The sequence below is a fragment of the Delphinus delphis genome, chromosome 17 (genome assembly GCF_949987515.2).
Source record: "Delphinus delphis chromosome 17, mDelDel1.2, whole genome shotgun sequence".
Classification (NCBI taxonomy): domain Eukaryota; kingdom Metazoa; phylum Chordata; class Mammalia; order Artiodactyla; family Delphinidae; genus Delphinus; species Delphinus delphis.
Window position 1 is genome coordinate 52,570,463 of NC_082699.1, and position 27,184 is coordinate 52,597,646.

The window sequence follows — 27,184 nt, forward strand, 5'->3', positions numbered from 1 at the left end:
ATTAGTGTCTCAGAATTTAAGAAATTGTGTTTCTATATAAAACAATCTTATGAATTTAAGATAACTGTTAAAAATATGACATTTACTACTTAAGAGCCTAGTTTTAAGATTACATGGCATTTAAAAACATTGTCATTTTATAAGTTATAAAATCCATATTTTACAAATTTCAGGAGTATTCCTGAATATCAGATGAACCAATTAGACAGTATTGTGGCACCCATTCTGTATTTCTTTTTTTTTTGAAGTTTAGTTGATTTACAATATTGTATGCATTCTGTATTTCTTTTAATAACTAACCTTCTCTCTTCTATTACCCCAAGTTCAAACAACAGCTGTTTCAAACTGATAAGGTTTAGATGAGGCTCGCTTAATTGAGAAATGCCTAGTCATTATCAATGAATTAGTGAAAATCACCTCAGTGTCATACCAAATAAATTACATTCAAATTTTATTTCAGGAGGCAATTTTCCCACCAACTTAAAAAGCAGAGTTAATTTTTCAGATGCAGGATCTGACCCCAGACAACATTGTCGGAACTGGCATCATTTCAGATCTTTGAGAAATCAGCTGAAAAGCTTATAACATAAAAATATAAAATCTAGTATGAACTTCTTAAATAACTAATTTAGCATAAAATATTTTCAGGGACTCTTTAGCTTTGCAAATGCAAATTATAATGCCTGTGTTAGACTTATAGGGAGTTAACTCTTGGTCTCCACCACAAGATTTGCATTATCCTTTTAGATTCCAGTTCATTGTGTTATAATTAGGGTGAATGGGTTTAGGTCTTAATATTAGAATTTCTTAACTTTTCTAATTATGAATTTAACTGAGGTAATTAAGAGAACAGCATTTAATTTTAGGATCAGATTCCTTCCTTTCCTAATCCTCTAGACTATGGAAGTGCAAGTATGTATCTGTCAAAAATATGAATAGGTTCTGTGTTTATTAAGGGTGACTTAACTCTGGTGGACTGTTGTGAACTTGCCGTCATCCATTTGTATTCTCATGTAAGTTAGTGGCAAGAGAGGAGAACTGTGTAGTACCCAGGGCTCTGGACTCAAACTGCCTGAGCTCAAATTCTATTTCTGCTACTTACTGTCTTTCTGATCTTGACTAAGATAAAAATTCTCTGAGTTTTACCTACTTCATGGAATATGAAATTGAAAATTTAATAGCGTAATAAATTAAAAGCTTAAAAAATCTTAGCTTAAAAGCTTAAAAATCTTAGCATACCTGATAAGTGTTCAATAATGTTAGTTATTCTGACAGTAAATGGGTTATAAGATCATAGAGCACTCTGGGGTGGTCATCAGTAGAGCCCAGCTTTTATGAAGGGCAGTCCTCCTGTCTGTTTATTTTTTATGTTAATATAAATTCTTACTTTATTGAAGTATAATTTGCATATAATAAAATGTACATATTTTAAGTGTGCAGTTCAGTGAGTTCTGACAAATATATCTTCATGTATTTGTGTAATCAATAACTAAATCAGGATGTAGAACAGTTTTATCCTCCTGAAAAGTTCTTTCCTGCTCTTTTGTAAACTATATGATTTCTATCACTAAAGTAAAAAAAAAAAAAAAAAAAGAAACAGTTTCCTAAAATAAAGGTCATTTTTAAAGGAAGAATTTTTACTTTTTTTAAACAGGAGTTTACCACAAAAAATGGCATATTTTGTTTCTTCTCTCAATAAAATTTCAATGTTTCAAACGTATGCAGGTATGTGACCTTTCTGTGTGTGGGGTGGGGGGCGGGAGAAGAGATATTTCATCAAATCAAATACAACAGTGACTGTAAAGTGTACTATATTATGTTACGTAATTCTAAGAAAGGAAACACACCTAAGATGAGGAGTGAAATAGGAAGCCCTGACATTAAGCTATGATCCCGAAAACTACATTTCTGGTATAAGGTTGATTGAGAAATACACTTATCACACTAAAAGAGACAGCAGGGAAACTTGTGCATCTCAACTTGGGCTGTTGATCAAGGGAGGAAAAAAAAAATTTCTGCTCTCAATTGAAACCACAAACCAGCACTCTCTGAGATTTATGCTGTCAGTGTGGTCCAAAAGAATCCTCAAGCAGATCATAATTTATTTTAATTTAATGAGGTCTAAGGTTGGTAGTGCCCCTAGGCGAGTGTCAGAAGCAAACACAAACCCTTCTGGAAGAATTGTACTTCCTTCCAGGTCTGGGATGATTCAGATTTCAAAGATGTTCAAATGTGAAAAAAATGTATGTCTTGGAATCAATCAAATATGATCTATCCTGGCTTTTTCTAGAAACTTATTTAATGTGAAACTCCTATGTAAAAATACATAGAACTTTGATAGATTGAACTAATAAGGATAAATTTTAATAAGAATCTACCATATGTTATGCACTGGGCTATTTTACCAATATACCTAAGACTTTTATATATAAAGCCACAAGAATTCCAATCATAGTTAATATATTAGTATATGAAAAAAATATAAGATGTTGGCCCATAAATATAAGGAAGATTCATTCTTCAAGAGCATAGAGAAGAGGCTGTTCTCTTTGCCTTCCTGTTTTCTTTTGGAACCAAACATCTATGCTCAGCCCAGGTTTTCCTTGTTCTCTGGATCCTTCCGTTACCAGTGTCTCTTTAGTACTAGTTACCACTAACGCCTGGTCCCCAGAAGATGTAGGTCTCTGTGAAAGCCATGTTTATAGTCCTCTTTGCAGGATTGCATCAGAGACAAAATAATGAAACACCTGATACTTTCATTTGGTAATCCAGTACCTTCACTGTGTTATGTACTATGGCTAGGTAATTTGGAAAATTGGTAAAAATCAAACATTCGTGTTTATGGGTAATATTCATGACATTGTATTTCTTGTCCTTCCCCTCCCCCTCCCAGAGGTCACTAAGGTTTCACCTTCACAAGGAAGCATTCAAGGCGGCACCATGCTAACAATAAGTGGACGGTTCTTTGATGAGACAGATTTCCCAGTCCGAGTTTTTGTTGGAGGTAATTTTCATGATTTTTAATAAAAGAACCAATCCTTCCTTTTCTTTAATAACATCTAAGAAGAATAACAGTCTTTTCTTAATTAATGCTTAATTTAAAAGCTGTGTATTTTCAGATGGGCATTTGGTTCTGGGGCTTGATGCTTTTCCCACTGCAATTCTCCAGTGAGGACCACACCTTGCAGCCTTTATATGACCAAGATTTGGGCTTTGAGGTCAGCACCGAAGGGCACTGCATGGCAGCATCATGGCTGCCATCAAAAAATTCCTCACCACACTTAGCGACACACATACCCTCTATTTAATAGACTCTTAAATTACCTTTTTGAACTGTTATTATTTCTTAAAGGATTAGGTAATTATGGGAAATTTAAAGTGGTATTTAGGGATACTCTCCTCATCCCCTTGTCATATACGGTGCCTTATCTGGACATCAGTAATTATAGATGATATTGGCCTTAGAAAGAGCATCAATTAATGTGTTATATGTTCATAGCTGCACATCAGGCTTGATTCTCTGGTTGTGCATCACTTTTATATGTCTGGTTCAGATCTGTTCAGAGGTAGGGTGCTAGGCAGCTCAAATAGGAAGTTGGGGATGAATGTAACAGTGGGGGTCTTCCCACTCAGTTATAATGACCTTACCTACCTTGACGTGCAGGGGACAGGATGTCTGCCCATGCACCTGGCATGTAATTTTTCTGATAGAGCCCGCTGCTGAGGTACTTTCTGCTTTTAAGGAATCTGCTAATGAGCCAGCCAAGATGTGATTTCAAGAAAAGAAATTCATAGAAAGCAACCTCGTGTAACATTCATATAATGTCTTTCCTATCCCCATGAATCCTTGCTGGCCACCTGCATAGGCCAAAAGATTTTAAACTTTCATATAATATGTTATTCTGATCAGATACTATATTTTAAATATTAGAAGCAGGGACATAAAATATTTTTAATATATATAATATGTTTACGATCTGATATTATGATACAGCTGATATGCAAAGATAACATGTTAAATTTTTTTATATTTCATTGCCATTAATGTTACAGCCAGATTTGAGATTTTGAATCCTCAATAATTTCTTGAAAATAATGATCAGTTTTTGTATCTTTGCTCCAAACAAAATGGGTTAAGTTAGTATAATATACTGTTAAAATGTACTGTTTTCTAGTTCAATGATCTTGCATTCACAAAGCATTCAAAATAGTGAAAGGTTGTGTTGAAGTATCCATTTTCCAGGCCACCAAACAAAATGTGGCAAAGATACTTTCCTCCATTTCCCTTGCTTCACTGTGCATGGGTTATTTCCATTTCAGTAAATAGTTAATGAGGGCTGACCTTACATGAGGCACTGTGAGGAATACATGGGGGTCTAAAACGTACACTCTTACTGAAGTCTAATTGTGCTTATGTGTAACAACTGTTATTTAGAATCTTGTCTGTTTTGGTTTCCATCTGTCTGTGGAAATACCACTTACAAGTTATTATTCCTTTTGTTTTCATTTGAAAAAGTTGGACAAAACCACCATTAACCTAAGAGGACCGGGATCATCTACTTTTGTAAATTCTGAACATCATTGATTTATTCAGAAACTTTCTCCAAGGAACAAAACATAAGGCTTTGCTTTGGACCCAGATAAAATATTTCACAGTGACATCATTTTATCAAATTTCGTATTTTGTTTCTCTGAAATTATGAAATATTCTAACTCAGACTTGTGAGATTTTGCCAGCAAAATGTAGCCTGTGGAAGTATGACAATTGATGAATGCTAAAGCTTTCATGGAGAATATGTAAAGGAAATTAAGACCCTTCAACTTTGCCTCTTGCTTTTGTAACTTAGCTTTAATTGAAAAAGCACTCCAAGATAGGCTGATGTGATTTTCATTCTGAAGCTCTGTAGTAACAATTCTGCCCTTGCTTCTCTGTAGGTCAAGCCTGTGATATTTTGAATGTCACAGAAAACAGCATATGTTGCAAGACACCCCCTAAACCTGATATTCTTAAAACTGTATATCCAGGTAAGTCAACAAAAGAGAGAAGGACCATTTCTATATTTGCGTAAGAGGAATATTATTGACAGATATCTTTAGTGTCTTAGTCCGTTTAGGCTGTTATAACAGAATACCATAGACTGGGTAGCTTATAAACAACATTGATTTCTCACATTTCTGGAGGATAGGAGTCAAAGGTCAGAGCACTGGCAGATTGGGGATCTGGTGAGGACCTGCTTTCTCACAGATGAGGCCTTCTCAGGGCTAGGGAGAAGAGACCTCTGTGGGGTCTCTTTCATAAGGGCACTTATCCTATTCATTAGGTCCTACCTCCTAATACCATCACATTGGGCATTAGGTTTCAACATCTTGAGTTTTGAGGGGACCCAAACATTGAGCCCGTAACATAGTAACAAAAAATATTATTTGAATTTTTTAGAATTTGTAGTGAGAATTATAATAAATTTCTTTCTAGTTTTTTTCTTTATACTTTCTGGATTAGGAAATTTTTCTATTAATATAGCTGCATCAAGGCTGCACCAGTGTAGGTAAACCTGGCCTAAATTACTCAGATACCCTGTGAAAACTCTATTGATAGAGTATAAGGATGCCTTTATTTCAGATCAAATGATTATTACTAAATTTTGGTACAGGCTACATGGAAAATTTTAAAATGCTTTATTCCTGGTTAAAAAATAAACGTCAGAGGTTAAATCCTTATTTGTCTAGAATGATTTAGGCATGATCACAGGGATGAGAGAAACGGAACACAAAATTCTTTTCAGATTTTCACCTGTGACCAGTGAAAGTGCACCTGATGGCCTTGATATCTGCAACTAGACCACCGTGATGCTGTGCATGTGTGTGCATGGATTCTGTATCTCATCCTGTGCACTCAGTGAAATCAGTTTATAATTGTGTCATTGATTGGTATTTGAAGCCAAGTAAATTCATTTTATTAACCTCTTAAATGTCCTTGTTTTGAACAATATTTAAAAATTGACCGGTTTAAGAGGAGAATTTTGATATTTATAATTGATTACTTTAAAGAAAGTTGTATATACCAGAGCATGCTGCTGCTATGAAAGGTTGAAGTGCTCAAGCTTTTCTCTCAGCAGACTCAGGGGAAGAGTAGTAGCCATTATTTTCCAGATTCAGGCACTCCAGACAAGCCTAAGGCTGCTGAACCAAGGCCTGAGCCTGACTGTTGTTGTATTTTAAGGAAGAAAAATAAAAAGTGAGACGGCTCATTATGATTAGGAAAGAACTACACTGGCACGTGTAAGTTCACTTTAATGAGAATGTTCTCTCTCTGATTCTGTCCAAGAAGGAGGAGAAACCCTAGAGCCAAAGTAATGTTAAAAAGAAGAAAAACAAATACTGACAGAAACGTTAAGGCCAATAGTGTCTGTTCTTTGAGCCATTAATTGAGTAACTTTTATTAGAGAGAATAATCAAGGTGAAGATTTTGTAATCAAATGGTCTGAATCTTGAAGTTTTGAGTCTTGACTATACAAAGCAACATCAGTCATATCAAAAATCATAATTATTATATTATTACTATCTTATGTAAAGCATTCACTAAGTACCAGGTATTTTACATATGTATGATATCTAATCCCCATAGTAGCCTTGTCAATCATAGTATTACTCTCATTTTACATGTGTAGAATCTGAGGGACAGATATGTGAAACAATAAATTGCAGACTGTCGTAACAGCAGTCTGTCCTCTGGGTACAGATACACGTAGAGATATGCATAATTGTTTTGTTTACACACATGCTGTAAAAATGTGAATAGAAATAGAATACCTATAATCACCACCCAAGTAAAAGACATTGAGATACTGCATGAAAATTCTGATGAAAGCCTTCTTTTATTTTGTTATGTTCAGGTGGGAGAGGCCTAAAGCTTGAGGTATGGAATAGTAGCCGTCCAGTACATCTTGAAGAGATACTCGAATACGATGAAAAAACTCCAGGGTACATGGGTACCAGTTGGGTAGATTCAGCTTCCTATCTTTGGCCTATGGGACAAGATACATTTGTTGCACGCTTCAGTGGATTTTTGGTGGCTCCAGATTCTGATGTTTATAGATTCTACATCAAAGGTGATGACCGTTATGCTATCTATTTCAGCCAGACTGGACTTCCTGAAGATAAGGTAGGGAAGCCACAGAACACTGCTCGATATTATAGAAACAATATGATAACCTTTATACATATCCCATTTATTCTACACCAAAACCAGTGAATATATTAACGAATTTATGTGGTGGGTTCTTGGCTATTTTAACACATGTGGTATGAACCATAAAGTTGTTAGAAAACCCATTGTCTAAAAGAAAATGCTTTACCATACCTAAGTTTTCTCTAACCAAAAAAGAAAACACATATGTTTCCTTTAAAATTGAAGATTATTTTTATTATGAAAGAATTATGGTCACACATAGGAAATTTGGAGAAGAGTACAAGTATTTCACTATCCTGCTAGATCTGTTTCACTATTACTTGGTCATGAGATTAAAGTCTATTATCTCCTTTTGTCTGTATTTTGTTTCTTACATAAATAGGATCATACATCCAATTTTATAGTCATTTTTGTCATGTATTAGTATTTTCACATATTATTAAATAATTTATATAACACCATTTTTGATGACTGAATAGTATATGCTATTGCATGACTTTACTACCTTTCCCCATACTGATAAGTTTTTAACTTACTTCTGATTTTTTATGACCACAAATCATACTCAATTGAACATTTGTGTTCATTAAATTATTCTGTATTTTATGTTATTTCTTTAGGACAGTTTCACAAATGTGAAACTAATGAATCAAATCATAAGAACATTTTATGAATCACTATATATATGGCAAGGTTGTCTCCCAAACTGGATGAACAAGTTTAAATTCCTGCCTATAACACATGAATTCCAATTTTACCATAGCTTTTCAGCATGTTTCCTTTAAAGACAGTATAGTCATTTCTAATGGGAAGCCCAAAGTCTTCTCTTTCTAGTGTGCAGACCCAATTAGTAATCTTTGGCATCTTTCAGACCTCCTTTTAATGATCTCATTTGGGTTAAGTCCCTCAAAGTTCTCAGCAGAACAAAAGAATATTTTATTTAACAATAACAACCTCCTCCCTGTGTGGATCTTTAAATTTCCTATTTGCAGTTCTAATTGTGGAAAAGCTATATTCTGTGTGTGTTCATGGAATAGTGGAGTTGATGTTAGTTAAGGGTGGAAGGGGTGACGTGAGCTTTGATAATTTTTTAAAATCCATTTCATCATGAAAAACAGATATTAGAAGAAAAATGTGAAATATTTTCACATTTTTCTGTTCATAAAAGTTCTAAGACTGACAGAAAAAATAAATGATAAATAAATGCTGAACAGGCTTATTAATAAGTTCTTTTCTCCCTCTCTCTCTCTCTCTGTCTCTCTCTGTCTTTTTGGGATAAGGTGAGGATTGCCTATCATTCTTCCAATGCCAACAGTTATTTTTCCAGCCCAACACAAAGATCAGATGACATTCATCTTCAAAAAGGAAAAGAGTAAGGTTTTTTTCTTTTCTTTAAATTATTGTGTAATATTTAAAAACTATAATTTTATATATAAAAATATTTTCAATTTGTTTTATTGGTAGAAGTGATACTAGTTTATTGGTTTAATTTATAATTGGTCATTCTCTATAATTTGCTAAGTTTTGTTTCTATATTTTCAAGCATACTGGCATTCAGCTAACCAGGAAAATTTGAAATCTAAATTATTCCTGTTGCAGAAATTACAATTTTGTGAAATTTACTTAATCCTGCTTTAGTTTCTTATTAGGACCTTTCAGTCAATCCAGCCATCTAATTTCTCTTCTCCTATTTTCTGTATTGCTAGAGAAAAATCACAAAAACCACATGGATTTGTACCATAATTAATATATATTTAATATTCTCTTGATTTATTCCAGACCCTGGACCAGGTACTAGAAATTTAATACAAAGGATATTAAAATATATTCCCTGCCCTTAAGGAGTATTTATTTAGTGCTGAAAGGTCAATTCCAGGGAGAAAATGAGGATATTATTCAAATAGCTAATAATCCCATTCGAAAAGTCAATTCAGGATTCCTAGAAAACAGGGAGGTAAAAGATGTTATATGCAAAATAGCTAAGTTACATGGAGAACATCAAAAGTTTCATTGAAATTTTCTTCCATTTACCATTTGTATCTGTTAGGTTTTGCTGCGTAAGAAACCATTCCCCCAAATTTAGTAGCTTAAAGCAACCCAGTTTTGTGATTAGCTAGGTAGTTCTTCTGATCCTGACTATTTAGTTGGTGATTAATGGTCCAGGATGGCCTCATTCACATATCAGGAGCCTCAGCTGTCCTGATGGGAACTGAGATATCTGGGATGTCTCACTTCACATGGTCTCTCATCTTCAAGGAGGCTAGCCCAGGCTTGTCACAGTGTCCCAGCAGTTAAGAGGGCAATTCCTAATGCACAGGTACTTTTTAAATTCTGCTTGTATCGTATTTGCTAATATCCAATTGGCCAAAGCAAATGGCCAAACTTAGATTCAGTGGGTGAAGAAATGCACTTCACTTCTTGATGGGAGGAGTTTTTTTTTTTTTTTTCCATTTACCATGTCACCTTTCCAGATATCTATTAGATTATGCTCATAGGCAGCACCATGAAGATGTGATGGAGCTGGACAGAGAGGGTTGGGATCAATGGTACCTGAGAGAAATCACACTAAGTGTTCTCACTAAAGTCTTAGGAATAATAAGCTTTCCATTCTTTTTCTCCTCCTCCTTCTATCACTTCTTTCTAAACTTAAGCATTTTCTTTTTTAACCAAGTTCCCTGGGCCAATTCAGAGTAAATGGAGTATCTCGTTAATACCTATTGCTATTAAGTGTCAATACACCTTCAGGCTTTGCCTTGACCTTGGAAAATGAGTTCAATTTACCTGCTTGGCAAGAGCGCAGAGCTTGCATGAAGGTGACTTGTAATACATCTTGCCCCCGGTATCTGTGCGTCTGCAAACTAGCTTGAAATTTACACTGGCACTTATAATGATGGTTGTGTATTCTGAAATTGAGGCCACGCAGGATGGTTTATTGCACAGTGGTCCCTGGGACCTTTCCAAAGGTAGCTTGTCTTGCCGGTTCATTTTACTCAAATAATATAGCCTTATCTCTAAGTGCATATCGCTTTGGTCACCCCCTTTCTACTTTGAATCCTACCTCAGTAACTAACTTTTAAATAATTTTTCAATCTTTAAGTTCTTTTAGTCTCTGTTATTCATATGATCAAACAGAATAATAATATACGTTTTATAGGATTTTGTGAATATTAAATATAATAATGTCTGTGAAGTGCTCAGTTTAGTGTCTAGCACATAGAAGGTGCCTTAAAATATTTTTAAGCTGCCAGTAAGGATACAGAATTTAATGGTTCTTCTCCGAATCCTGCTCCCTAATTAGTATTGCCCACCTTGATTTGACGGAGCTGGCAAACAGGTTCTCAGGGCAGCCAAAAGCCTGATGTAATCCTCCAGTATCAGTTCTATGGGGGAAATGACCCAGAGCCCCAGCATCCTTGCCAGATGGGAGGTAATAAATACCCCTCATTCACAGTCTTACATGAACTGTGGATACTTATTCTCCATTTACAAGAGTATCTGTTGAATGATATGAGGCAATTTAAAGGAACTCCTAGCTGGCCTCTCCAACGATGGGAGCAGTGGTTACACTGACAGAGATTTAGATCGGGAAGCAGTAGCTTTTCACTCACCTGTAACAGCTGATTAGTGAACACCTTATCCTGGATAGGCATTTGGATGATGGGCACGGGACCTCAGGAATCAAGACTTCCAAAGTTAAGGTGTGAATCTCATCCAGCTTATTAGAGGGCCATCATCAATCTAATCAGTAAAAGTTTTCTGTGGCAGTGTGTTGTTTCCCAAGTTACAAGTGGAGGCAATATTTGAGGAACTTAGAGTAAGAACTTTCATCGATGACATACAACCACTCAGATACAAAATATATGGTATGTCTAGGTCTGCCTGACATTTTCTTACACACGTTAATGTATTTAACCTCTGTGTGTCCTCTGTTTTATGCCAGGAAGATTATGTTATAACCTACAATGTAATTTTGTTTTAAGATCCTTGAAGATAGGGGATAGTATCTTTTTCAATAAATATTTATGGACAAAACTGAATGAATTCATCGTTCTCTTTATCTCTAATGCAGATATCTTACATAATTCATTTTCTTTTAGCAAACTGCTATGAAGCTTAATATTTTAATAATTAAAATCAGGGATACTACAATATAAATCATTTAACAAGCAGATGTTTTATATTATATTGAAATTTTATTCATTGAAAGAAAAATTCATGACAAGTGCTCTGGAGAAAAAGTTACATTCTTTAGTTACACTATTTTCCAGATATTACATTGAAATCTTGCTGCAGGAGTACAGACTAAGTGCTTTTGTGGATGTTGGACTGTACCAGTATAGAAATGTCTATACTGAACAACAAACAGAAGATGCAGTGAATGAAGAACAAGTGATCAAATCCCAGTCGACAATTGTCCAGGAAGTACAGGTTTGCTATGATTATAGATCCACTTTGTAGAAAGTAAATGCTCAAATATAGGAGCTCTATTTGGTTATTAATTTTACTAGGTAAGATACTGTTTTGGGGGAAAACAGTCATGGAAAATTACTGAATTGTGCCTTGGAATATCTGTAATTATAAACCAAAGAGTCTGTTATTTGATGACTTACACATTAAAATAGTTTATCATTTGCAATAAGATAGGGCAATGTAGAAGCATTGAACAGCTGACTTATGATGCTTTTAAAATGTATTTTTCCCTATAGTAAATATATGCTTTTTTAAATTGGGAAATAGGTTATAACATTGGAAAACTGGGAAACAACTAATGCAACCAATGAAGTGCAGAAGATCATGGTAACCGGCCCATGTGTGGAAGCTAATTTATGTTCACTTTACCAATATAGATTAATCTATAACAAGGAAAAAACTGGTAAGTTGTAAATAATAAGGGAGATTTTATTACTCTTCATGTATAGACAAAATTATAAAAAGGTATTTGCTCTAGTCAAATTCTACTGTCTGAAAAATATAGTTTTAATAGTATGCTAGACAAAGAGGCAAAAAAATATATCATGAAGAAAACTCTTCAGACTGGGATAGAAAATGGCATCAGTAAAAACAGCTTTCAGATATATACTATTATTTTCTTCTGTAAGGATCATGATAAATGCATATCTAAACACACATAAGGAATTTATGTATCCGTGACTCACAGGTGTTAAGTTAATAGGAATTAAGTTCATCATTATAGAGATAGGCATTTCAGTTTCTCAAAAGACCTATGAGACACTAATTTATCTGTTAATGAAGATATTGCATTTCTATATTTTATAAAAAACCCTGAAAAAATAATTTTGCTATTTCTGTTCATTGTTTCAATGAGTAAATACTGAAGAGTGCTTGCTGTTTGCCAAATACAATGCTTATTACTATGGGAATATTAAAACAAATATATTAAAATAAAATATGAGCCCTATCCTCAATAGATCACAGTCCAATTAAGCAGCCAATATTATTGAACTTGAATCAATTTCAGAATGTAATTTCATTAAGTGATAACTGATGGTACAGACTATAGGTACTTAAAAAAATTCAAATATGAGACATCAGTGCTGGCTGTGATAGTGCAGAGATTTCAACTCTTTTTTTTTTTTTTATTAAAACCCCTAATCATTTGACTTTAATTTTTTGTTAATTCATCGAAAAGTCTGGCTACCTGCTGACGCTTCTGACTTCATACTGCAATCAGCCTTGAATGACCTCTGGTCTATAAAACCGGATGCAGTTCAAGTAATAAGAACACAAAATCCTCAGAGCTATGTTTACATGGTAACCTTTATATCAACTAGAGGTAAGCATGTATTTCATTTTGCAATTCTGTAAAGTTTTTTCTAGGAAATAAGTTTGTATCCTGCGCAACTCCACTGAAAAAGGTAAAAGCTGCATAAAATGACGGGAAAGTAAATGCATATTCATAGCCCTGATCACCTCCAGGAGAAACAGAAATAAATGGTTAATTTTGTTCTACTGTAATTTAAATTCTAGTTGTACTTCAAGGAGTGTACCACTCCAGTGCATGAGGTATACACGCTATATACTACAAATACACTATAAGTATAGTAGCCTACTTTACATTTAGCAAAAATTAGTGAAGATATTAATTCTGGAAATGAAATTTAAGTGAATCAGTATTTCTCAGGAGACACTAGTCTGGCTAGATCTTGTTTGATAAAAGGATTCTCTGGTCATATCCCTGTGGGAAGCTCCTTGAAGGTTGATAGAGCTCATTATAGAATATTAAAATCCCCAAGGACTCCGGCAATGAGCAACAAACAAAAACAACAATAAAAACAAAACAAGAAAAGCAGTGCACCTGTATTTAATACAGCATTTTCCAAAATTATTTGACTTCTTTATCCTTTTCAAGTAATGCCATTAACTTCTTATTACGTTTTCAAGTCTTACAGTTTTTTTCTTTTAAATTTTTCCAGTTTTTCTTCTGCAAATTTTATAGTTTATTTATTTATTTATTTATTTATTTTGTTTATTTTTGGCTGCGTTGGGTCTTTGTTGCTGTGTGCGGGCTTTCTCTAGTTGCGGTGAGCGGGGGCTACTCTTTGTTGCGGTGCGCGGGCTTCTCATTGCGGTGGCTTCTCCTGTTGCAGAGCGCGGGCTCCAGGTGCACGGGCTTCAGCAGTTGTGGCTCGCAGGCTCCAGAGCGCAGGCTCAGTAGGTGGCACATTGGCTCAGTTGCTCTGCAGCATGTGGGATCTTCCCGGACCAGGGCTCGAACCCATGTCCCCTGCGTTGGCAGGCGGATTCTAAACACTGCACCACCAGGGAAGCCCTCAAGTCTTACAATTTCAAGTGTCACATTTTCAAGTCTTAAAGCCAAGTTTAGCAACCAATTTGGGTATTTGGGATATTTAGCTCATGAAATAGGTCCCTGAATATGTATTTCCTTTCTTTGCACGGTCACTATTTTCCAATTCATATAAGTAAACTGTTACTTCAATGTTTATGTCTCATTTTATGAAGTTGGTAATTTGATTGTTGAGCAGAGAGTAAAGAATTCTGTTTAACATGAATTGAAGTTCTAAAAATTTCCCAAAGGTTAGATTGTCAAAATGCTATCTAAAGAAGATATGGTTATCTTTGTTCTCTTAGAGAAAGTCAGTAGGATTCCACTGTTAAAGCATCCTCCCAAAGAAGAGAGACATGTGAGGACAAGGCCTTATTTCTTTCAGTGAGATTGTATAAACAAGGTTCGCAGGCATGGGGCTACTTCCTGGAATTCATCTTTGTACTCCATTTGTAACTAAAGAAAATAGCAATTTCCCAGGCTAGCCCTTTATACCAAGATGATGGTACCGGAAGAAAACTTAAATAATTCTTGGAATATTTTATTGCCCATTGATTTTTACCTCATGATCCCAATGCCAACTTTTGTTTATCTTACAAAACTTCCTTTTACGCTACAAAAACAGAACCTTAAATATATAGCACTTTATCTGCTGTTCTGCTGTTTCTACTATGGCTAAATATCAGATTCAAGGATCTGCATCTTCTCCATTTATCCTTTTTCTTGTGATAATACAATTCTAAATAAAACTAGTTTTGTTACCTCTGAGTTTCTATTATGGGTATATTGGTATTTAATTAATTAACTTCTTCAAATTCTGTTTGGTACTTCATTGCAGGAGACTTCGATCTGCTCAGTTATGAAGTATTTGAAGGGAACAATGTCACACTGGCTATTACAGAACAAACCAAAGGAAAACCCAGTTTGGACACATTCACACTGAATTGGGATGGGATCACTTCTAGGCCTCTTATGCCGCAGTCATCAGAAGCTGAAGTATGCTCTGTGTTAGTTTTTTAAACAGAAAGCCACTTAAGCATCAGCCTTCTATAAAAACACATTTTAAGGAGTAGTAATACATCTCCTCCTTGTCATGGTGGGTTGGAGCCAACTCATAGTGAGTGGAGAAGGGAGGAAATATCACTGACAGAGGGAGTGAGAGGGGAGTTCTTGGATCTGTGCCAACAGGATCCAGGTATCTGCATATGGGGCAGCTGCTCATGAGGAATGTTTGCTTGTGAATTACTGCATGTCAACAACTACCTGTACAATGAGTTTGAGTTAATATTTGTTTGATGACTGAAGATTGTGCACTATTTCAAGTCCTTAATTCTAAATATCTGTGCTTTATCAGAGAAATATGGTATGGAAATTATAGACCTCATGAATGTGTGCCAGTTCCTATATAATCCAGAGTTATTATTTCTTAAATAATAGTAAGAGATTACAGTATATGTATCTCTTCTTTTGAGAAACAATGCATTGGAGTATATATTTTTTCCAGTTAATTTTGCATTAATTGGGAAAACTATTCATTTGGAATCTGTTTAATTAGGTGCTAATTCATTTAGGTTTGCCTCATTGCTGTCTTTAAAAAGCTACTAAACCAATATGCCTCCCTTATGTAATAACTAAATAAGCTAAGATCAGCCAGTTGGATATAACTATTATCATTCTAAAATAAAAGTCTTGAAACAGTCATTGGATACTGAAATTATCACATATTAACTTGAAATTATTTAGGAAATGACCTCATAATTATGGCTAACATGGGAATTATGAAATTATTTTTTAATTAATTAGTAGAATTAGTAGTTAAATTAGTAATGTTCTAACTCTTCATAAAGAAGTTACTAAAGCTCATATTGTTAATTTAGTTTCAGGCAGCAGTGGAAGAAATGGTTAGCGCTAAGTGTCCACCACAAATTGCAAATTTTGAAGAAGGATTTGTTGTGAAATACTTCAGAGATTATGAAACTGATTTTAACCTGGTATGGAATATTTAATGAACTGTGAAATGGACCAGATAAGAAATCATATAAATGTTTGGAATTTTGTCATTTTTTGAATTAGCATTAATTCCTTTAACATTTAAAGTCAAGTTTCAAGTATAATTTTGTCATACATTTATTGGTAAGGTCTGTTCTAGCATCCTCCTGCATTATAAAATGACTCATTAGTAAAAGCACACCTGAATTTTCTTAATCAAGAGAAAGTAGGCAAGATGGGTAAATGTGAAATCTATAGGTTTTTTTGTTTGTTTTCTTCATTTAGATGCAGGGTATATTCTTTTTCCTCATTGGCTTCAGAGAATACCATTTGTAGTAGAGTGTTATACAGTAAATTGCTTCCCTTGCTTCTGGTTAGTTAGTACAATGCCTAGTCATTATTTACTTCTTGATGAAATACAAAGATTTTTCTTTGATGTACAATAAATTTAAAATATACTTAACTTCCTAATTCTTATTTTGAAGACTTGAGGAAGCCAGATATTCACCATTTCCAAATGAATATCATAGGAATAAGAAATATATAGGCTAGTTATTCAATTCAGATCAATACCCCAGAAATGAGTCCTTAAAAATATATATCATGTCATGCTTTATGCAAACAGATTTATTATTGAAGAAAAGGGAAAATCATTTAATGGGTTACGTTTTCAACCTGTTTCAATAAGTATACATGTATTTGGGTTCTCCTATCCTGAATGTAGTACTTGCAGCCAAGACAATTGAACAAGTAGTTTACATTATACTCCTTTTGTACTTCATCTCCCATCATCATCATCATCACAACACACATTCTTGGCTACACTTTACCTTGACTCTTGGAGTTTCCCAGCACCACGCTCTCACGTCCCCACTTCTTTGCACATATTTTACGCTCTCTCTGATGCCCCTTGTCTCCCTTTTCCTATTAAATTGCTCCTGTTTATTCTTCAAGGCAATTCATTTGTTACTTCTGCGAGTCATCTGTTTTGATGCTTTTATGTGAGTTAGATGTCTCCTTTCAGCCTTGGTTTTATAATCCTTGGTTCCTTTGTCCCAAACTGGTAGGCTCCTGTGTGTAGGGATAGGGTTCTTCACTATTGGAACCCTGAAGATTAAACAAAAAACAAACAAATGAACAAAGAAGTAAAAATGTGGCATGGAATGAACACAAAAAATCATTTGTGGAAGGAGTGAATAAATATCCTTAAGGAGTTCATAATATAAGGGGAAAGAGAGGACTTGGGAAATAGTCAAATACAGGTACGAGGGATTATATGAGTACGTATCTAAGTGAGTGTTATAGGATGAGAGCCTTAGACTTTCAAAGAAGAGAGAAAACATTTCAAGTTAAAGCAGTTTGGGAAGCAGTTTGGGAAGCAGTGGGATCTGAGTTGAAACTTGAATGACTTAGGTGAAGATGTTGGGGAGTAAAGCAGGGCAATAAATCATGTTTTCATTTGAAATATTATCGTTTCTGTAGGAGCATATTAATAGAGGGCAAAAGACAGCTGAAACTGATGCTTACTGTGGTCGTTATTCCCTGAAAAACCCAGCTGTTCTTTTTGACTCAGCAGATGTTAAACCAAACAGACTACCATATGGAAACATTTTATTATTTCCTTATAATCAGGTAAGCTCAACAAAATTATATGCTAATTAAATTTGTAAAATACCTTGGTAATAAAATTTCATGAAGTTTTAAGAGAAGGAAAATTGCTTGTCATGTGAAGTCACATCACGTTGGACAGGCACCATGCTTCAATTCTGTGCTTGTGATTTCCTTGTCTGTTGATACTCAAAAAATGAAATTTTAAGAATACGTAGTACCATGCACATGTATTCTGCTTTATCTTATAATTTCAGAAAAAAGCATTATTTGCACACAAATGTAAATACTAAAACAATTTAAAATATATAATCTCATTATTCCTTCATTAATTAAGAAGAAACAAAAATAGATAGCCGTCATAAAGTGATCTTGGGTATCCAGTCATGGAAAAGTAAAGGAGGATCACGAGCAGAGGAGACGGCAGTTTTAGGATAGGTATCTAAGACTAGCAGTCATAGATTTACCCTTTCTCTTGTTTTAAAATTCTCAACTTGTAACACATGTTCTAAAGTTCTAAGTTCTAAATACATCTGGCATTTTTAAGGAGTTGTAGACCATTAAAATTAGTATTTAATAACTATTGTATGGTGACATCTCTAAATGTTCAGCTGCATTCACATCCTAGTTAATCTACCTGAATGTTTCTCTGTCTTCTCTGTGTGTAATGGAGTTTTAAATTCATTGAAGAGTTTAGTTAGAACTGGCCTTAATCCTTATATAGCTCCATGACTAGAGGGAGTGAATTATTTCCATTTTTTTAAGGAAATCATATCTAAGAAAACAATAAAAGAATTAATCATTAATTGTGAGGTCACATCAACTCCTTCCTCTTCTATAAAATCTTCCCCAATTCTGCATCTCATTGTCTGAAATTAATCATTCCTTCCTCTGTGTTCTGATACATTTTGTATAAAAAATGCTCAATAGATATTTATTGGATTGGATTGAATTCATTTGAATTGCTACAAAACAATTTAATGGTAAAATATTGTTACTGATTTTCTTTTAATATTTTCTGTGTAGTTATGTTTAGCATACAAAGGATTCTTGGCAAATTATATTGGTCTAAAATTTCAATACCAAGACACAAGCAAGATTACTAGAAGCACTGATACACAATTTACATATAACTTTGCATATGGAAACAAGTAAGTTACACTATGAATTTGAAATTTTTAAATTATAGTATGTAAACTATGAAGGTAAAATCTGTTTGTTTGTTTGTTTGTTTTTGAGAAATCGTGTGCACCATGGATCTAACTGCAATTTTTTCTGCCTTCTACATAAGCTTCCTAACAGAGACATTTGTGCCACAAATAAATCTATAGATTATGGAAATAAAAATTGGTCTAGTGTCATCATCACCCATGACCATTTAAAAGACAAAACAGTGGTAAACTTTAGAATTTAATTATATATTATTAAATCTAATAATGTTTCTAGATACTGAAGGAAGGTAGAAAGAAACTGCCTTAGCGCCAGATTATCATTAGACTTTGATCACTGAAAAACAAAATGAATGTGTAAATGGAGAAAATAAAATATTTTGATGAACATACCAAAGTTAAGGGAGAAAAGATATTCTTAAATACTTGGTTTGGTTGCCAAAAGTTAGACACATAAAAATGCAGATAGAGAAGTATAATGCGAGAAACTAAATGAGTCTAGAGAAAGCTGTTTAATGACTGTGATTGTCATAACCTCAAGCACAATTTAGTTCTGCAAAATGATTTTTGGTTTTCATTAATTATTATATCTTCTGAAATTTGTCAATCTTGACTTTGAATTTTCATGTACAATACACACAAAAATTTTACATACAATAAAACAATGATGACACATACACACACATACAACTTTTCTATTTTAAAAAGTATTCCTCGGGCTTCCCTGGTGGCGCAGTGGTTGAGGGTCCGCCTGCCGATGCAGGGGACATGGGTTCGTGCCCTGGTCCGGGAAGATCCCACATACCACGGAGCGGCTAGGCCCGTGAGCCATGGCCGCTGAGCCTGCACGTCCGGAGCTTGTGCTCCACAACGGGAGAGGCCACAACAGTGAGAGGCCCGCGTACCGCAAAAAAAAAAAAAAAGAAAAAAAAAGTATTCCTCATAAATTTTAAAGTCATGCTTATTGAAGTGTAATTTACATAATGTCATAATTGACTCTAAGTGCATAATTCAGTAAGCATGACAGATGTATACAGTTATGTAATCATTACCCCAGTAAAGATATAGAACATTTCCTCTCCACAATTTTAGAAGGTTTTTTTTCATGTAAAGTTTACGTCATAAAATACCCATGGTATGATTTCCATGTCTTCAAAAATATTTCTAATACGTTTCTTTTGTGTTTTTTTTCTGTCATAGCTACATAAAAAATCTTCTGTATCCTGTATCAATCTATATAGTTTTCATTGTACTTTAATACATATCATTTAAGTTGCTGCCATTCTGTAATATAGAGAGAGGACTTTTCTGTTCTCGTCATAGGAGAGGGATTATGAACATTCAGAACTGCTGTGTATGGAGCAAGTGTGAGGCAGAGTCAGTGCCTCGGCTTAGCTGTTCAGACAGAAGGGAAGAGAAAATGATCCAAAGTTAGAAATAGAACCAAATGATACCCATAAACAAAACAAAACAAAGACAAGAAATAACAGGTAAGATGATGAGGGAGATTAGAATAACTAGATGGAAAGAAAAGGCAGGTTTTTTCTTTTCTGGCTGCACTGCATGGCTTGTGGGATCTTAGTTCCCCGACCAGGGATCGAACCCGTGCTCTCTGCGGTGGAAGTACAAGTCCTAACCACTAGACCACTAGGGAATTCCTGAAAAGGTGGTGTTGATGGGGGAGTTCGCTTCTGGATGAAGAAACTACTTCCAACTCCGCAATTTCAAGCTTCCTGCTTTCTTGATCATCCCACCACTATTTTCAAAATGCAGGGACCAGCTTTCATTCCATACCTTTAGAAATGTGTATACTCCAAAACTCATAGAAATATGTTGGACTATAAGGGGAATCTTATTTGTTAAAGGTTTAAAAAACTTTTCAGATGGATCCCTCATGAGTTGGGGGAAAGGGGTAAAGTGGGGAGACAACCAGAGTTGGGGCCTGTAGATGCTCCCACGGAGCTAGGTCCCTGAATTCCATCAGGAGAAAACAAGATGTGCCCACTGGGTCAGTGACAGAAGCAGTGACAGGCGATGGAACAGACAGGTGGGTGGGAGCACACAGAGCCTGTTGGAACTGTGGGACCTGGATGTGGATATCCTTAGATACATCCCCCTCCTGTGCCCCCAGCCCAGCTTTTTAACCTGAAATTTTAAAAGAAGTTTTGCCAGTGCTTATGGCTTTCTCCCTGAAGAAGTGGAATGACCTTTTGTTAAGGGAAGAAGGGAAGTTATAGTCTTCAGCTTTCAAAATAAAATATTGTATTTGATGCATACCCCTCTGGCATCATACCCTGAACATGTGGCCCTAATGCCCTTCAGTTGATAAAGTGAGGGCAACTGGGAACCGATTTTAAATATAGGTGTAGAATCTCTAACCATGAGGTAGGTAGCCATAGTTAAAATGTAGATACCCAAGAGATGTTTGTCAAAGAGAATATATTTAAGAAGAGTCTTTCCTAGAATTCTTCAGGACACATGAAAATTCTCCCACTGAATATTCCTTAGATTGTTGGAATAAGCATTAAAAGATACTTATTTGTGTTTTACCCCACGAATAAGATCTAGACATGCTTCCATAGGATGTAAAGAAAGAAAATTTTTTTACATACAGAGACAGAAAGTTCATCAGATACTGAAGTTTGGTAAACTTGGAGTGGACTTCAAAGGACAGAGAGCTGAGTGAGCTCTGTGTATGAAGTGGACAGTGTTGGCACGAACTATAAGAAGCTGCTCTCTGAGAAAGTTGCAGGACACTCTTGGGTTTTGTTTTCTAACAAAAACTTAAGAAGTCAAAACCGATTCCCCACCCACCGCCAATGAAAGAAAAGTAATCTTCCTGAATTAATGCTTTAAAAAAATGTCCTTTTCCTGGCAGTTCAGATTTCACCCTCCAGTGGCATCTGATTAAACAGTGTATGGCTCCTGTGTTTGCACTTTTGGCATGTTTTATACATTTGATCCATCTTTGTTTCCCACAGAAGATGAAGAGGAAGATAGGCAGAAAGAGAAGCAGAGACAGAGACAGAAAGAGACAGAGGAGTATTGAAGAAAGTGCTGATTCCCCCTCCCCATGCATAAATAGATCTTTTGAGGCTATTGCACAGTTTAATCCAATATATAAAATGGGATCGAAGTTAGCTCCTGGAATGAATGAAGTGAGTGGGAACAATTCTGCAATTCCCTAGGGTAATTGTTGACTCAGAAGAGGCCACAACTACTCTCTGTTGGCCATCACATAGGAAGAAACAATGCCAGGGGTTAAGACAGTCCTCTCCATGTTAATAGGCAAGGAGCATGGAAAGTCTATGCACAGAATGAACATATCCCACTGCCTCATACCCAGTTTGATTCAAATCGGGTAATCCCATGATGGATCATTATGAAGTGAAAGTCCTTCTCGAAGGGACATCCCTACGTGCCCAAATTGAACAATGGAATCACAATTTTAATTTTGATCACCACCACCTGTATGCATTTCACTCTTCTATTGCAACAGGATTTTGGAAGATTTTACAGATCTCAATTCTTCCATGTTAGTCAAACCATCACTTAACCATATCACTAAGTAGGTCCTTCCTTTAGCCTGCAGTTTTTCTGCTGTGCCGTAATTTGAAGATGCCCTACATTTGATGGAGCTAATGGGCTTCCTTTACCCTAAATGCTACAAGATCTTTCAACAAGAATATCATGAGTTTTAAAAGAGGTTGGTTCTCTGATTAAAAACTATTACCAATCAAGGCAACGTAAACTCTCCTAGCTGGTATTTCTAGACCTGCTTTTATGTAGGTCAGACAGTCTACTTAGATCAGCTAGGTGTGTTAGCATTAGTTTATTTTCAGTACATTGTTAGTGCCAAAAAGCATTGTTCTATAACCCTCCAGAACCAGTGATGTTTGTAGTTGTAAATCAAGCTTCAAAATCCCAGAAGTAAAATCTGGTTTTCCTTTGGAAAATGGAATTATCTAGCCACAAAGGCACCATGTGCTGTTTAAGTTTTGATATCATTTGTAGTCTCCATTTCTCTTATATAAAGGGTCCTGCTCAGTGTACCATTTTTTCTAAGTAGCTTTTAGAACTTCGGAATCATATAATTAGTAGTAGAAGTGTACTTAGAGGCCCAAAATACTTTTTTTAATTTAAGGAGCACTTTAACTTACTGTAGTTATGCATATAATTTTCTAAAATGCTGTCAGTCTAAGCTTTGGTGCACTAGAGGTGGATCCCATGATGAGTTTGTAAACCATGAAGTTTCAAAATGAGAATAGAAGGTGCCCAAACTAGTCAGTTAATCAGTACAGTGGTAGCTGACGCAAAGATTATTGTTGAACTGTATTTAGTTATTTGAATGGCAGTATTTATCTCTTTATTGCAAACTCCTGTAACCAAATTGCTTATGTAATTTATGAGATTCCAATGCAGTTAATATTTAATGGAAACTCTGAATCTAAATTATACGTTTAAAAGGCACTCTGCAACCATTTGAATCTATAAATAACTTAGCACCTTTTGTCCCTTAGTTATAGGGGACAATGCAACTCCACTGAGCTCTTCCAGAAGTATTATCAAGCTCCAGTTTTGCTTCTTAGTATTGGATTGAAATTGCTGCTCTGTCCCTGGCACCACTAAAATGGTTTGCTTCATTCTTGTGTCTTGTTTCTGTATGCCTTCCACCAAGGTGCATGCTCCTTAGCTTACTTACCTGTCACTACAGAATGTTATTTTACATGCCTATGTCTACTGCCAAGGTTACAAATAAAAGAAAACCTATCTTTTGGATACAACATTAAATCTTTCACTGCCAATGTAAAGTTTCTGCTTGCTGTCCCTTGTGGCTGTTTTTTTTGTGCTAATAAAGCTTGCTTATTGTCTTCTTGTGGGAAAAGAAAAACTTTCACTGTTCAAGATTTTAATGCTTTTTATAATGTATTTGTTTACATTGAACATTATAACTGATCTATACACCTAATTAAACAACCATATTTCAGCTGGACCTACACTTGTATAGACCTTCTGGATCTCATACAAACCAAATACACTGGGACCAGTTTTTCTCTTCAGAGGATTAGTTTGCAGAAAGCATCAGAATCACAGTCTTTCTATGTGGATATTGTATACATTGGACAGACATCTACAATTGCAGCATTGGATGGTATATTGTATCATTTCATATCTAAAACCTAAACCTTCTAAACCTACTTTGTACTAAAATCTTATTGTGGACGTTATTTATATTCTGTAGGTTAGATAGAAACATTAATCTCTAAATATTGTTATTCTTTCATCTCAATAATACTATGGTTTAAATCATATTTTTTTTAATGAATAGGACCAGGTGATTATTCTAAAGATAAATGCGTCCTTAATGTAAACTTTGTCATTAAAGCAGGAATTAGTTTTATAGTCCTGGATTCTGTTCACAGGTAAACTGTGGCAAACATTCTAATTTTGCCTTGTTTGATTTTTGAGAAATCAACTACCAAGATAGAGATCTGTTCCTGAAAGGCAACTGTTGACATTGACGTCTGTCTAGTAAGAATGAGCTGAAACTTTCCGTGGACTTTATTATGATAATTAGTAAAACTGTAAATGAAAACTTTATTTCTCAGAGTTTTAGTATTTTTTCTAGTTATGTTAATAGACTCATATATGTGAGATATGCTAATAAAATAATAAAAATTAAACTGCAGTCTTTTTAAAAATCAGCCTAACTCCAAACAGTCACCTTAATAAGTGACTATTACCATATTTCAGAGGAGTTTTGGAATCCTTTCCTTTGGAACAGTTTTCAAGTGCAAGGTCATGATTCAACTGGCTAAAAACTAAATGTTGCTGTACTTTGAGTCACTCTTTTTGAATCCGCTATCACCAGATCTACATTGTGATTGGTGGAGCACATAAGACAGCTGATCTGTGCTGAGATAAAGGTTGTCGTTCCTTAAGCAACATTCATTTAGCACCTACCATGTGGCAGGCAATATGTCTAGTACCAACGAAAGAGCAGAGGACCAGGCAGTCCTGGTCCTGCCCTCATGGAACACACATCCTAGTGAGCACCACGTTCAGGGACCTACAACAGAGCAAAACTAACTGGCCCACAGAAGGCTGCATAGAACCCAGAGCTTGGTGGCTTTTCAGTATTTCGTTTTACCCAATGAGGCTCATATATCGAAAGACTTTAAAGCTTTATATTCTAGAAGTGAAGGTTTGCCAAGCTTCACAAACTACATTCCTTAAGATCTTCTTTCTAAAATTTGATTTTAAACAGCTTATTCCATGACACATGGATATTATTTGATGCTTTTCTTTTTAGCAGCACAAGCTATGCAATTTTATCTCCCATTTACTTTGTTTATTTATGTTCTTTAGAAATGCCAAAGAGAAGACTTCCAGCCTTAGCAAATAAAGGAATATTTTTAAAGCACTTTCAGGTGAATCAGACCAAAATTAATGGATCAAGTATGACCAACCAATATTCTGTCACCATGACATCATGTAATTGCAGTTATAATATACCCATGATGGCTGTGAGCTTTGGGCAGGTAAGCTTAGAATTTTATGAGTAGCTATTTTCAACTTACGAAACATTAGCCTTTACCTAGTAAACTTAAAACATTTTTTTTATGAAGAACTGACACACAGATTAGACATCTTTTAATAGAACAAGACAGTTATTCTAAGGATAAAATGAAGATTTAGAGGCTTGTTGAACTTGAGCATGAAAATTCACTTTAAACATTAAAAATTTTTTAACGGAATATATTGATGGGGAAAAAAGCAGGAGGAAATAGCCTTAAGAATCAGCTAGTCAGATTTAAGTAGAGTTTTCTCTGTTGAGGTAAAAGAAACATTTGTGGGCTCTCCCAATAAAGATCTTTGAACAGAGATTATTGAAAGAAAATTTGAGATTCTGCATATGTTTTCAAATTGTTTCTGTTATAAACACCATTTCTTTTTTATTTGTATGAAAATTGATACAAAGGGAAAGAGATGGTTTTCCATAATTCCAAAAGGATCTGGACAGTATTTTGTACTGTTTGGGTATAAGATCTGTATTAAATGTTACAATTATGAGGAGTATTCTTACATTTAATTTTTTACAAAAATATACAATTAGTTAATATAATTTCCTACAACAAACCAAAACCAAGTATAATAAGTTCAAGATTAAAGGTTAAATAATAATTAAATATTATAATTTGAGTCTCACAGAGAACTTTGTGTTAACAGTTTTATGATTAAAAAGACTGAAAAACCGTAAGTGTTACACGAAAATTGCTTTTACCCTATCCAGGCCCAATGTTTTAGTCTTAGTATATTCAAGATAAATATCTTGTAAATGTTTTTCAGTCTCTTAGCTCTCTAACAAAATGTAATAACAAAATGTAATAACGTATGTGCACATATGTTAAATGTCCAGATTAATGAAGTGTTTTAAAAACTGTAACTTTGAGATAATTGTAGATTTATGTGCAGTTGTAAGAAATAATACATAAATATTCCCATACCCTTCACCCATTATCCCCCAATGGTAACATTTATAACTATAGCATAATAGCACAGCCAGAAAATTGACATTGATACCATTTACCAAACTTATTCAGATGTTACCGGTTCTACATGCTTTCATTTGTGTGTGCCTGTGTATGTGTAGTTCTGTACAATTTTCATTGCGTGTGTAGATTCAGCTGACCACCACAGAACAGTTCCATCACAAGGATCCCTCATGATGCCCTTTTATGTAGCCACACCCACCTCCCTCCCTTCAGCACAGTCCTATGTCTGGCAACCACTAATGTCTCTATAATTTTGGCATTTAACAACGTTGTGGAAAAGGAATCAGACTTTGTATAATCATACTAGTACTTAGCCTTTTGAGATTGGCTTTTTTCACTTGGCATAATGCCCTTGAGACCCCTCCAAGTTGTTGTATGTATCAATAGTTTGTTCATTTTTGTTACTGGGTAACATTTAATGGGATGGATGCACCATAGTCGATTAACCACTTACCCCTTGAAGGACATCTGAGTTGTTTCCAGGTTTTGGGTGTTATGAATAAAGCTGCTATGAACATTCATCTGTAGGTTTCCATGTGATGTAGTTTTCATTTTCTGGGTTAATTGCCCATCAGTGTAATTATGGGTTCATATGGTAAGCACATGTACAGTTTTGTAAGAAACTATCGTACTCTGTTACCAAAGTGGCTGCACCATTTTACATTCCCACCAGCAATGTATGAGTGACCCAGTGTCTGCACAAATTCGCCAGCATTTGGCATTATCACTATTTTTTATTCTAGCCATTCTGATGGGGTATATACTGTTAGCTGATTTTGGTGTTAATTTGCATTTCCTAATGGCTAATAATGTTGAACACCCATATATCCTCTTCTGTGATATCTGTTCGTGCCTTTTGCGCATTTTC

At 35.0% G+C, this 27,184-nt stretch overlaps 1 protein-coding gene and 1 pseudogene across 1 annotated transcript in view; both read left to right on the forward strand.

Annotated features, from left to right (window-relative positions):
• Positions 1-27,184, forward strand: part of PKHD1L1 (PKHD1 like 1) — a 154,527-nt gene that overhangs the window by 24,989 nt on the left and 102,354 nt on the right. Inside the window, exons 10-23 of the mRNA XM_060035239.1 lie at positions 1,655-1,725; positions 2,894-3,004; positions 4,936-5,025; positions 6,894-7,162; positions 8,470-8,561; positions 11,458-11,617; positions 11,927-12,062; positions 12,840-12,983; positions 14,833-14,990; positions 15,872-15,985; positions 17,466-17,615; positions 18,618-18,742; positions 23,749-23,912; positions 25,130-25,302. Coding sequence (XP_059891222.1) covers positions 1,655-1,725; positions 2,894-3,004; positions 4,936-5,025; positions 6,894-7,162; positions 8,470-8,561; positions 11,458-11,617; positions 11,927-12,062; positions 12,840-12,983; positions 14,833-14,990; positions 15,872-15,985; positions 17,466-17,615; positions 18,618-18,742; positions 23,749-23,912; positions 25,130-25,302 — 1,957 coding nt within the window. The remainder of the gene's footprint in view (positions 1-1,654; positions 1,726-2,893; positions 3,005-4,935; positions 5,026-6,893; positions 7,163-8,469; positions 8,562-11,457; positions 11,618-11,926; positions 12,063-12,839; positions 12,984-14,832; positions 14,991-15,871; positions 15,986-17,465; positions 17,616-18,617; positions 18,743-23,748; positions 23,913-25,129; positions 25,303-27,184) is intronic.
• On the forward strand, positions 20,795-22,300 carry LOC132413389 (suppressor of cytokine signaling 5-like; annotated as a pseudogene).